A 13,858-nucleotide genomic window follows, 5' to 3' on the forward strand; every position below is an offset into this window, starting at 1 on the left:
ACTACATATCACACTAGCAGGGTGAATTTTTTGCCCAAGCAAGAAAAGCTGCTAGTACTTCATGCCTAAAAATGAAATGTGAATCAGGAGCTCAGTGATTAGCAACTTGATATTTTCTACTTAAGTGGCTTTGATAACAGCGGAACAAAATAGATACATTAAATTAAACTGTTTACTTTTTACTGATGTTATTATTAACAACATTTACTTAGAATAAAAATATGTATATATACATACCAATACAGAGAGGAGAAGGATAATTCCAACGGCGAACTGTTCCAGGCATACAAGAAATATGAGAACGTCCCTTAAAAAAATTCAAAAATAAAATAATTATGCAACATTGTCCCATTTTTGAAGCTTTCATTTGACACAATGGTTCTAACTATTGATTTTAGAAAAATCCTTTTGCCAATTAATCTTCCCTTATATTTTATTACCTACGACAGTTTTCTAATTAAGGAAAAATAAAATACTTTTAAGTTAATTACAATTCCTTTAAAAATGGAAAGTGACTTGTGTTACAAGTCTTAAGAAGTTGTTCCAGAACCTTAAACTAAATTATTATATAGAACTGCAAAGCAACATGACACTCTCATTTACATTCTTTGTGTATTACCAAAGAGAGGATTTTTTTTCTCCCAAAGAATCATTATTTTAAGAAAGTTAATTTTAAAAAGTAATTTCCTTCTTCAAAAGTGATTTCAGAATGGAAATGTACCTTTATATGAAAACTGGTAGGCACAAAATCTATAGTTTAGTAATCAAGTCTTCCTTCAAACAATTATTGCTAATTTTGAGAAGAGTCCTATTGAAGTCCGCACACAAAAATGGCAACCTGTGAAATCAATGGGCCACATAACACCACCATCACCTACCACCCTTTGCCCCTTTGGTGACAGTACAAATACAGTACTTGTAGAGATAGGTATATCTATGACTGTATGAATGATGGCTTCCAAAAGAACTGGGTACCAATGCAAAAAAAAAGGAAGGAAGGAAGGAAGGAAGGAAGGAAGGAAGGAAGGAAGGAAGGAAGGAAGGAAGGAAGGAAGGAAGGAAGGAAGAAAAAGAAAGAAAGAAAGAAAGAAAGAAAGAGAGAGAGAGAGAGAGAGAGAGAGAGAGAGAGAGAGAGAGAGAGAGAGAGAGAGAGAGAGAAATGAAATTGGGATGTACTGCCTTGGGGTAATCTGTACTAGATTACAAAGATTTTTGATTACCACTTATTTAATATGACCAAAAAACCCTCCATTTTCAATTAAGTTATGTGCAGGAATACTGTGAACTCAGTTCTACATCGAATAACAAATAATTGGATACTAAAAAGATAATTTTGCTCATTATTATTAAAATGTATCTGAATTCCTATTTCGTTTTCAAATAATGAAGTACTACTTAATATAGAAATATTATCTACCTGTAAGTTGAACTTATGCTTCCATATTAAACTCCTGAATAGGATGGAATATCAAATAAAATCAAACTTGGCCTTTGGGCACAACAATAAAATAGAGTCCAATTATTAATATTTTTTTTTAAAAAATGCAATAAAATTACAAATTTTATATTAACTATAGCACAAATATTAGTGACAATGACCAGAATTTGTGCTCAAGTTCAACTGCAGATAGAATGGATCAGCAAAAGATAATGCAAAATTGCACAACCTGAAAAGATATGTCAGGGTCCTGGTAAGATAGTAACAGTGACAGAAAGACATTGTGGTCTCTATCAGGGTAGCTCTATAAAATGGGATAAATGTATATCTTCCTTGATTCCCTACAGAGAGCAAGAAAGGAGTATATGATTTAGGGCAGGGGTCCCCAACCCCAAGGCCAGGGCGCATTATTGGGTCGTGGCCTGTTTGGAACCAGGCCATGCAGGCAGCAGGTGAGCGCATGCGCATGAAGTTTCCCTCGCGTGAGTGGCAGCTGCTTGCCCTAGCATATGAAGGGCTGCTTGCCCTCCCCTGTTTACTGTATAGACATACATGAATATTTCATAATCTCTTATGTGTGTAAATGTCCATTCTCTTTTTCTTTGGATGAATTCTTATGCTATACCTACAAAACACCTGGAGAAATAGCCAATGCAAATCTAAGATATCCATCTTGTCAATAAATGAAAACATTACCATTTTATTTTCAATTTTGTAAGTCCAAAGATCACTTGTTTATATTTTGTGACTTACCTCAAACTCCCCCTCCCCCATTTTTTCAACAGCAGACCAAAATTGTTTCTATATCTACATCTGCATCTATATCCACATTTACATCCATATGAAGCATAAACGTAAAATTAAGAAAAAAATTAACAGAGAAACTATGTTTATTTTTGGTACTAGACTCATTGTCTCCTTCTCACCTGTTTGGCAAGTGTCTATTTTGAAAATAAAAATCCCTATGTATATCTTTACAGCTTTTTTAGATGTGACACTTCTTCCTAAGGCATAGGTTACTTTATTAATATCACACCAATTACTTATTTTATTCATTACAATGAATGGAAATCTTTATGCAGGTTCCTCAGCATATGCTGATATAGAAGTCCTAGTAACTGTGAAATATACAGCGGATCCTCAGAAAATGCAACTGAGCATGCATTTACATTTGCAGACTTTAAATTGTATCAGTGTTAATAAATATTTGTTACCATTGTTTGAAGTTATTTGTTAAGCTGGTTAAGTTGTACTGAGCTACAACTGCCATGTGCATCATTTGCTTTGCTTTGCAAAAGTGTATTTTCTTTAAACTTAGAGAAAGGTAGTTGTAGTGTCAACATAGTTGTATGAAAAGAAAATCAGAGGTCACTTTATTTGTACTTGTTTGATGAATTTTTTATCCTTTAATTTGTTTTGCCTCTCCCTTTTCCTTTTTTGTTGGTTTGTATTTTAATGTATGATGTCCAAACTTAATAAAGATATTATAAAAAATGTAAATCAATGAAGTGTTCGACCTTCTGCTCTTACAGGCAGAAAGCTGATTTTTTCTCTGAGAATAAGAAATGGGAAAGAGGGCAGTAATGGTTGAATGTTCAAATGCTTCTGTTTATAGTCATCATTTTATTCTATATTACTCTCCCCCATAACAGACATGGCAATAATGATATAATTAAATCCTTATTTTTTTAATAGTCAGATGAGGATTTAAGTATTTGAGCTAGGCAAATCAACTCTTCTTTATTTTTCAGGATGATATCTCATTAATGCAAACAAAATTATAGGATATCATACTGGTTTTGTGAATGATCTAGTGGTGGAACAATAACAAGTATTAAAATCTTAGTGTAAGATGTAAGGTGTATCAATGTGGATTGATAATCATATAAGAAGAGCAAGAAAGAAACTCAGGAAGTTTAACTCAATGTGTATCTTTCAATTGCTGTTTGAAAATAAATGAAACAGCAACATGCATAGAGGGAAACAAGTATAAAAATACGTATATATTTTGCATGCAGAAAGGATCGGATTTAACCCTTCCTTCACTTGTATATTTAGTGATGCAAGGATAATGCACTACAATCTAAAAAAAATCAGACTTTCTGGAGAATGAGATAGTTGAAGAAATCATCTTCACTGGTATGGTATTCCTTCAGATCATTTTCATACAGCTTAATAGAATTGGTGTAACTATGCCAAGAACGGCTCAGTACAATACAGATGAGTCTAACAAAACTCAACTAAATTTAGTTCAAACTTGCCTCATTGATTTTAATAGGCCACATCACCTATTATAAAATTAGTATTTCTTCATACCAGAGAATATATGCCTTGCTATAATCATTCCTTTAAGTCACACTTATATTCTTGGAATAAAATAAATATGTAATATTTTGAATGTATGTAGTTCTGTTCAGCAGAGATACAAAAATATCAGATAATTATCTGCTTCTAAATGGCAATTTCTGCATACAAAAGAAATCTGAGTACAAATACAAAGTATAGTTTTTCAATGATGAAAATATCAACAGAATATATCACAATATCTACTTCTGCTAGAACTACCAGATCTGGATTGCAAAACTATTGATGACCAGTTGTTAAAAACAGAGTGCTCTGCCAACACAAGAAATACATATATATCATTTTAAAAAGAATTCAGGTACCTGTAATGTATATCCTGGCTCACACTGAAATGATAAAACATCATTCACCATATATCTATCACCAATTTTAAATCCATTGCTAGGAATTACAGGTTCTGGGCAGGAAGCAAGACCTACAGCTAAAATAAATAAAAGGGAAAAAAACCAGTATATTAAGATCACATTGCTTTGGTTTTGTTGTTTACTTCTTGATTATCTAACTACTACACAAAGTTTAAAACAGGGCATTCTTAACAATGTGTTTAATAATCCAAAATAAGAAGAAGATTTGAGAGAGTGGCAAAAAGGAAGTATAGGATTTTTAAAATTCTTTTTACAGCCATTCACTGTTGTTTTTTCAACTGAAGCAATCATGAATACGATGATACAAAACTGAATAATGATATAGTAAATCAATTGATCTCAGAACGAAAATTAAAGAATTAGTCTTTATACTTTAAATGTACCATTGGTTGCGTGCATGGGCAAATCTCTCAATAGGATAAAATACGGTAGGTTTTCTGATGATGACTTATTTCAGAATGAACTGAGTTTTAAAATGAAAAATAAATAGAAAAAGGCCTAGGGCAAAACAAGGTGAAGAATTCTTCAGAGCTCATGCTTTACATACTGTACTTCCTATTCACAACTTATGAATAGCAAGTGCTGTTTTCAAGGGTAACGTGCCTTCCTTGTATAGGAAATTGCTTACTGCATGTTCTTCACAGGTCAGCTCACTCTTTTGGCACAGGACATAAAACTCATTAATGTCAATATTGATAACTCTCCTGGTGATCTCATCCCAGTTCCAGCTTATTAAATACTTCTGCCACTCCAGGTCTGGCACGAGGCATTTATCTATGTATGTCATTACAGTGACCTGTAATATTTTTCTGGCATCACTGCCATCAATGACAAGAAAGCTCACAGCACTATAATCTTGTTAACAATTCTAAAAGTGTATTAGTATAAATTACACTTCACTTTTCAGCTAATCAAGATAAAATTCCCTGGACAAAATCTGATGAACTGTTTAAAAAAAATCGGTGCCTTTTATTTTATATATAATTTTATACCATAATTTGCATTCATTTTTTACAACGTGATTGTAAATAATAAAATGCTGTTGTTTAGAAATATGCAAAATATAAAAAAATCTGCTGTACTAAATATGGAGCATAAATATAAAACCCCAAGGATATATAGCTATGTAGATGAATGAATGAATGAATAAATGAATGAATGAATGAATGAATGAATGAATGAATGAATGAATGAATGAAGATATATTCACCACCACCATTCACCACCAAATAATATATATTATTTTAATGCAGGGAGTTTTTCTGAAATTTTCATTGCATGGATACACTACTTCAATTTCTTTTTCCCCCAAATGAAACCATTTACTTAATTTATATGATTGTCCATCACAAACCTATGACTGTGGGTAAGTAACAAGGAATAAAAAGAAATAAAAACATTGTAACAAAACAATAAACTATGCACATAGCTGCCAAGATAAAAACTAAACAGCACAATCAACATAATATGATAGAGCATCTACCATCCACTCTGGGCCCCAGGATTGCTAACGGAGCCAAGTTTTTTAAGGCTATATGGAAAGCCAAGGAGGATTGGAGCAAGTCTAATCTCCAAGAGAATTATGTTCCAGAGAGTGGGGGCTTCAACAGAGAATGCATACTTTCTAAGTCCCACAAGATGGCAATGTTTAACGGACCATTGTTCTAATCCAAACCTGAACATTTTATGGCCTACAGGCCATATCCAGTTTGCAGGCCCTTGGCATCAGCAGGGTTGGTGAGAGGATTGGGGTAGTGGCAGCAATGAGGTGGTGGGGTGGCAGGGCGGCTTCAGTGCAGGGGTTGGGTGACATTAGTAGAGTGGGACATCGATGCAATGATGGGGGTGGCTGGGACAGAAGCAGCTTCAGGAGTGGGATGGCAGCAGTGGGGGATGGGGTGGCACCAGCAGCAGTGCCCCCCCCACAACTGTCTCAGTTTCTCACGTGGCCCCTTGGGAAAAATTGTGCACCCCTGTTCTAGCCTAAGGCCAGCTGGTGACCTTGGACCAGACATTCCCTTTCAGTCCTCGAAAGGAGACACAGCAAACTACTTGTGAAAAACCTTGCCGAGAAAACTCCAGGAACTACTGGCAGTCTCCAGGAGACCACACTGACTTAAAGATACAAATATACATACATATATATGTATGTACACACCTACAAACATACAAACTCACACTATGTATGCATGCTCATGTTTGTGTGCATCAGCACATGTAGATGATATATATTCATATAAAGTTTATAACCTTATATAATCACAATTGCATATATTTATAAAATCTTAATTATCTTACTGTCTTTTTGACTCATGAATTTAATTAATTCTTCTATTAATCTAAATAGGCTTTTTCACCACTAATGATGGCTTGTAGTATGGAAAACAATCTGATTATATGGTTGACATCTTACATTAAATAAAAGATGTCTGTCAAGTCTAATCATAAAAAATATCATTACCATTGGTATCAGTCACATAATTATAAATGAATACACGCATACACAAGTGGACATTAAATATGCTAGGGTGTTTTTAACTGTATAAGCCTTTAAGAATTGAGTTATAGTGGTATTATCTATAGATATTATCACAGCACATTTAGAATATATTTCTACCCTTGCTAAGCTGAAGCATATTCTAGCATGTGTTGAAGAAATGGTAAACAATATGAGGCCTTTATTGTATCACCCAACATCCATCACTATTAACCCTCCTGATTGTGTCACATTTGAAAGGCAACATATTTTACATCCCTAGATCTAAGCCACAGATCTCTACTGGCAACTTAGGTAAGATGTTATATCTTTCTATATCTCAATATTAGGATAGTATAAAATCATTTATTCTGCTCCTTTTCAGATAAAGTTTCCAAATATATTTCATCTTTAGAATTAGGTAAAGGTAAAGGTTCCCCCGCACATGCGTACTAGTCGTTTCTGACTCTAGGGGCCGGTGCTCATCTCCGTTTCAAAGCCGAAGAGCCAGCATTTGTCCGAGGAAGTCTTCCGTGGTCATGTGGTCAGCATGACTAGATGCCAAAGGCACACGGAATGCTGTTACCTTCCCACCGCAATGGTCCCTATTTTTCTACTTGCATTTTTACGTGCTTTCGAACTGCTAGGTTGGCAGAAGCTGGGACGAGTAACAGGCGCTCACTCTGTTACGCGGCACTTGGGATTCGACCCGCCAAACTGCCAACCTTCTGATCGACAAGCTCAGCGTCCTAACCCACTGAGCCACCGCATCCCTTTCTTTAGAATTAGAAAAGGGAAAAGAAAAGAAAAAAACCATTCTCGACTAAGAGTTAAGAAGGACTACTGCTTTTACAACAATATCTAAAACATATCAAACAATACATTTGTTTGATATATTTGGTATATTTCTGCTTCTGACAAGCAACATCAGTAAGTCAGCCAGCAGAAGGTTGCAAATGGCAAAAATGTGATGTTGCAAATGGCAACCACGACATTTTGCTTAACAACTTCACTTAACGATGACAACAGAAGTACTAGAACTTCCAGTACTTAAGTCACACAACATCATGTTTTAAAACCATGCTGCTTAGCGATGGAAATTCTGGTTCCAATTACTGTTGTTAACAAAGGGTAACCTTATTGAATTGTCCTTAATTAAAGCAGGAGGCAAGTACGTCTTTCCTCTTCTGAGTAGATGAGAGCAAGCCTACTTCAGTGAACAGAAACTATTTGCCTCTGTTCAGTATGACCAACTTTTTCCATGTTGAAGAAAATCCTCTAAATTGCAGTTCCTTGTGATCTAAAACTTTAACATGTGAGGAAGTCACACTTTCAAAGACCTGAGTGGAAAATCTGAGAAATCTTTTTTTCATTTTCTATCTGCGTATCTATTGGTACGATGCTTTGCGTTTGGGACAAAGACTCTGAGATGCTGTAATGACTATATCCAGTGACACAGAACAGAACAGAATACTTTATTTGCCCAAATGTGATTAGACACACAATGAATTTGTCTCCAGTGCATAAGACATGGTGATATGAATGAAGAGGTTTTTTCCCCCAGATTTTACAAAGCTTGAAGAGGAAAAATGGAGTCAGCTACTGCACCCTTTATTTACCATATACCCATCCTTCCCTTCCTCCAATCTCCAACAAGTAAAAATTGAATAATCCAAAAGTAAGAATTTCATTGCTCAATTTCAGCAGCAAGCTGTTCTTGGAGCTATAAAATGGGAATTGGTGGGTGGAAATGGTCTTCTACCCCAGACTTAAATCTCAGTAAAGTGAAGGTAGAATTGGGAGCCACACAGAGTTGGTTAGAAGATGGGTGGCAATATATATGTTTTAAATAAATAAATGGTTAATTGATTAACAATACACTGACATCCTTACCTTTTTTCATAACATCTTTATGAGACTTTAGTCAGCTTTCATAAAGTCAAGATTACACAGTATACTAACTAGAGACTAGGCTATGATAGCCCTTGACCTAATTGTCAGAAAAAAAGGAGGAGGCAAACTGATCTTATGATTAGAAACAAGAAAGAGACAAGAAAAGGGAATTGGAAAAAAGCTAATTTTGCTTTTTTTTCCTTGTCTATTATTATGGGGCACATTTATACGTAAATATCTACTCATGACATCAAAATGAAAAATCTTAGTCATGTCATCATGATGTAAGCTCCACCCTTTTGCATCATAGCATACATTTGATCAATTGCCTCATTAAGAATTCATGCCTATGAAGCAGTGGAGCAATATGAATGGAAGTCTTTCTTGGAAATTGTTCTTCATTATTTTTTTCTTCCTTATAAATTTTTGATTTGTCATCTCCACTGAAATAGAGCTGTATCATTTCAAATGCTGTAAGACAAATTAAATGAAGTTGAAAAAAGTCTCTGAGGACATGATTCAAATTTGCAGTTATCTTTAATATCATTCTACTGTAACTTATTATCTTATGCTGGTTGAATGGATTATATCTTGCACTGGTTACTGATTTCTCCTTAGATTATAGAGAAAAAGTATTCTGAATCCCTTTGATCAATTCAATGAATATGTTCAATCAATTATGCAATCTATGAAAAGGAGAAATACATAGTGAAACTATTATGACTAAATTGTTGGAGGGATGAAATTGATTCAAAGAAGTCACCCAAGAAGGAGACTAGGTACAAGAAACACTCTAAGCATAAGTCACAATATTATTCTAAAGAGTACTTCAAACCAACCTGCCTCCATTTTAATCTGCAGTTTATGTTCAACCCAAAGTATGCTAACATCCATCAAAGGAATTAAATGCTAAGTGCATTTTTCAACTACTTTCTATGTAGCCAGCTACCTGATTGTTATTATAATCCTATACCCACACTGTAAATATGTTGTTTATACATAGGGATACCAAAAAACTATTAAGGTTTTGCCTAATGTTTCTATGCATTCAGAAACAGAGTTGTCAGACATAGATGGCTGTCTAATAGGTAAAGGTAAAGTTTCCCCCGCACATGCGTGCTAGTCGTTTCCGACTCTAGGGGCCGGTGCTCATCTCCGTTTCATAGCCGAAGAGCCAGCGTTTGTCCGAGGACGTCTCCGTGGTCATGTGGCCGGCATGACTAGACGCCAAAGGCGCACGGAACGCTGTTACCTTCCCACCGTAGTGGTCCCTATTTTTCTACTTGCATTTTTATGTGCTTTCGAACTGCTAGGTGGGCAGAAGCTGGGACAAGTAACAGGCGCTCACTCTGTTACGCGGCACTCGGGATTCGACCCGCCAAACTGCCGACCTTCTGATCGACAAGCTCAGCGTCCTAACCCACTGAGCCACCGCGTCCCCTGGCTGTCTAATACCCATTGCTAAATATTTACAATGGATGTACTGTAAGTGCTACTTATTATAGTAGGATTCAGCATAAAGCACTGTGTTTTAGGATTGGAAATTTAAAATTATAAATAGCTTCAATATCAAAATTACTTAAGTCTTGTTTTCACACAGTATCATCTATCTGTACTATGCTCACTGACTACTAATAACCCATGCTCTCACACACTCATACAATGTCTCTACTTGTAGAAAAGCAAAACAGAAAATGTTTGCTAATTCCTCAAACCCTCATTTCAGAAAATATTTTCCTGAAGATTGAAGAAGAGCATGTAGATTGACATATAACTTAGGCAAGAAAAAACAAATGCACAACTGTGAGAGGGATCTCGGAGTCCTAGTGGACAATCACTTAAATATGAGCCAGCAGTGTGCTGCAGCTGCCAAAAAAGCCAACACAGTGGTAGGCTGCATTAAAAGAGGGATAGAATCAAGATCACGTGAAGTATTAATACCACTTTACAATGCGTTGGTAAGGCCACACTTGGAATACTGCATCCAGTTTTGGTCACCATGATGTAAAAAAGATGTTGAGACTCTGGAAAGAGTACAGAGAAGAGCAACAAAGTTGATTAGGGGACTGGAGGCTAAAACATATAAGGAACGGCTGCTGGAATTGGGTATCTCTAGTTTAATGAAGAGAAGGACGAGGGGTGACATGATAATAGTGTTACAATATCTCAGGGGCTGCCACAAAAAAGAGGAAGTCAAGCTATTCTCCAAAGTGCCCGAAGGCAGGACAAGAAGCAACGGATGGAAATTAATCAAGGAGAGAAGCAACCTAGAACTAAGGAGAAACTTCCTGACAGTTAGAACAATTACCCAGTGGAACAACTTGCCTCCAGAAGCAGTGAATCTTGCAGCACTGGAAGTTTTTAAGAAGAGACTGGACAGCCATTTGTCTGAAATGGTATAGGGTTTCCTGCCTGAGCAGGGAGTTGGGCTAGATGACCTGCAAGGTCCCTTCCAACATCATCATCATTATTATTGTTTTATGGCTATGTCAAGGACAATTGGTAAAACTGCCTCCTCCTCCCTTCATCCAACAGAAATCTCGACTGAACCAGATTCTTGACTGATTGAAAAGATGTTTCATGTACAAAAATGAATTCAGGATATAGTCCAGTTGGATTTATTTGCTGCATTTTTTTAACAAAGCATTCACTATAAGTAAATAGATATACCAGCCGTTAATTATAATAGTAAATTGTAAGCTCTGTATTATAAACTTAGGCAAAGAGAGAAATGTATAATTTTGAGTATTTTCATAAAAGCTACAAGCTTTTTCTAGTTTGTACAGAAATTAAAAAAGGCATTTGTTGAAAAGCCTCAAATTTTACATTTCTGCTTTTGTTTTCCATCCTCATGATATTCTTTTGTAGATCTGGTGAGAGGTTTTCTACATAGTATTTCAAATAAACTCTTACTGTGGATTTATGTACCATAATGTTGTATTTTCACTTCCCAATTTGAGCATGTTGCTATTGCTGTAACAGCACCTACACAATAGGTTGATATATTCAGATATATCTTCATATCTACCATGATTCCATGCATTCTACTATAATTAAATAGTAGCATTTGATACCTTTCTATTTCATAAATTTGCCTGATTCCCGTCTTAAAAATTAGTATTGCTGTTGATCATTTCATTTACGGTATAGCACATGGTGTTTATATAATTACTGAATGTGATAATAGCTAGTTCTTTATTTGCTGCCTCAAGGTCAAGTTATCACAACAAATTTTATTTGCACCTATTCTTGAAGAACATTAGAAACTTCATTTGTATAAAAAGCATTATATAAATTGTTAACCAGGATACAGGTTGCCAATTCTTTTCTGTTATTATTTAAAAACACTGATTTTATTTTATCCTTGAAAATCATTAATGATTTTAGGACTGTCTAGCTAAGGGTCATTTGTGAGTCGGTAGGAAAAGGTCCTGCAGAAAATTCTTGCTTGATGAGACCTGCAATATATGCATCTAAAACATGCTTTATTAAGTTTTGACTTATACTTAATCTATTTGCTTACAGAAGGGTCTTTTGTCACTGTTGTCATTGTAGTCAGGACTCTAGCATTGTTTTAGACATTTAAGTGTTTATTTACTTATACATTAATAGATTGGGTTAAAACATTTCAAAGTAGTTGTTTTCTTGCTGTTTATATTATATGCTGTTGATTATAATTTAATAGTGTTTTTAATTCATCTGTATTGTATTTGGTTATTTTCATTGTTAGTGTCCTTGAATGAGGTTTTTGGAGAGATAAAACATCTACAAATAATAATGATGGTGATGAGATACATCTGAAATGACTAACCCTAAGTATATAAACTAACATCAACAGATGGCAAATCATGTACAGACAATGGCATCAGCAGGTATTTCTAAAATATATCATAAATTACTATCTCTCAACTATATGCATTAAGATTCGCACACTCATTTGATGCCTTCAGTAAATTGATTTATATGAATTAGAAGCTTTGCATACAATTAGAAGTGAATAGAGAAATTCAAGCACAGAATTAAAATCTCCTGTGGCTAATAGTTGGTCTGAATACTTATCATCAGCTGGAGATCTGGCCTTTCCAAAATTTTTCACACAATAACATTCTATAATAGTGATTACTCCAATTATAAGTATTTCCATTGGTGCTTATCAGTATATTTGCTTGCATACAATTGCTCATTAAGAGGAGATGGATATCAATGCTAGGGGAATGTTTAATGACTTAATTTGCATACTTCTAATAAACATTAATTCATGTAAGTTCTTTATTTCTTTTCTACAAGGGAACTTAATGCTTGCATAGTAAAATGCAGCATTGTGTAACCCAACCTACATTCAACATTAGAAATGTAAGGCTATATCTATAGTGAAACTGGTGTTACGTATGAATGAGTTACTGGTACATGAAAACATCTGAAAAGAACATAAAAGCGGCAAAATGAAAAGTATTCTTCAGTTATCAAATATTAGATATCAAGTTGCTGACACTGAATTGATAAATTCTAGATGAATATTGATTACTAAATTGGATATTAGGCAAAGTCTACTGTGTAGATAGAAGGTGGGAGTCTGATTTAATTAATTAATTAATTTTATTTTTTGTTAAGAAAATGTATATAGTTGCCCAACACACTCACAGTGATTCTAGGTAGCTTACAGAAGTAAAACCTCAAATATAAAATCCAATAAGCCCTCACTCCCCTGGCAACAACAATCAAGCAGACCATTTGATGGGCTCTGTATCACCTTGGTTCCCCAGGCCAACTGGCAAAATCATGTTTTCAGGGCCTTCCAAATGAGTATCAAGATGGGAGCCAATCTTATCTCTGTGGGCTCAATGTTTCACAGGGAGAGAGCCACCATATAGAATGCCTGTCTTCCTGGTCCCACTAGTTAGCCCTCCTTAATAAAGGGAACGTATAACATATCTTGCCTTCCCACTCTAATGAGCTGGGTAAATGTAACATGGAAAAAGATGATCTCTCAAATAATCTGGCTCTAAGTCATATTGGGCATTAAAGGGGACAATTAGCACCTTGAATTAGACCCAGAAGCAAATTGACAACAAATGCAGTTCCAGCAAGTGTGGTGACATGTACAAATCCATGTGGGCAGCTGCATTTGAAAAGATTTTCAAGAGCCTTAATTCATTTTTAATAGAATTTGTGTGTACTTATGATTGTCTAAATCTTATTATATAAGCACTTCAAATACATAGCACAGTACTTTAAGGAAAAGAGTGGGCATTTTTAATATGATCATTGTATATAAGATTATTAATCTAAACAATATTTTGGATTTTGTACATAAAGAAATTT

The 13,858-nt window shown here is 35.0% G+C and overlaps 1 protein-coding gene across 1 annotated transcript in view; it reads right to left on the bottom strand.

The window, feature by feature from the left end:
* Positions 1-13,858, bottom strand: part of CSMD1 (CUB and Sushi multiple domains 1) — a gene marked incomplete at its 5' end in the record, with an annotated part of 1,146,395 nt that overhangs the window by 122,421 nt on the left and 1,010,116 nt on the right. The window contains 2 exons of the mRNA XM_083350006.1: positions 238-307; positions 4,105-4,223. Of these exons, the coding sequence (XP_083206132.1) occupies positions 238-307; positions 4,105-4,223 (189 nt within the window). The remainder of the gene's footprint in view (positions 1-237; positions 308-4,104; positions 4,224-13,858) is intronic.

This window comes from Vipera ursinii (genome assembly GCF_947247035.1).
Source record: "Vipera ursinii genome assembly, chromosome: 1".
In the NCBI taxonomy this organism is placed as follows: domain Eukaryota; kingdom Metazoa; phylum Chordata; class Lepidosauria; order Squamata; family Viperidae; genus Vipera; species Vipera ursinii.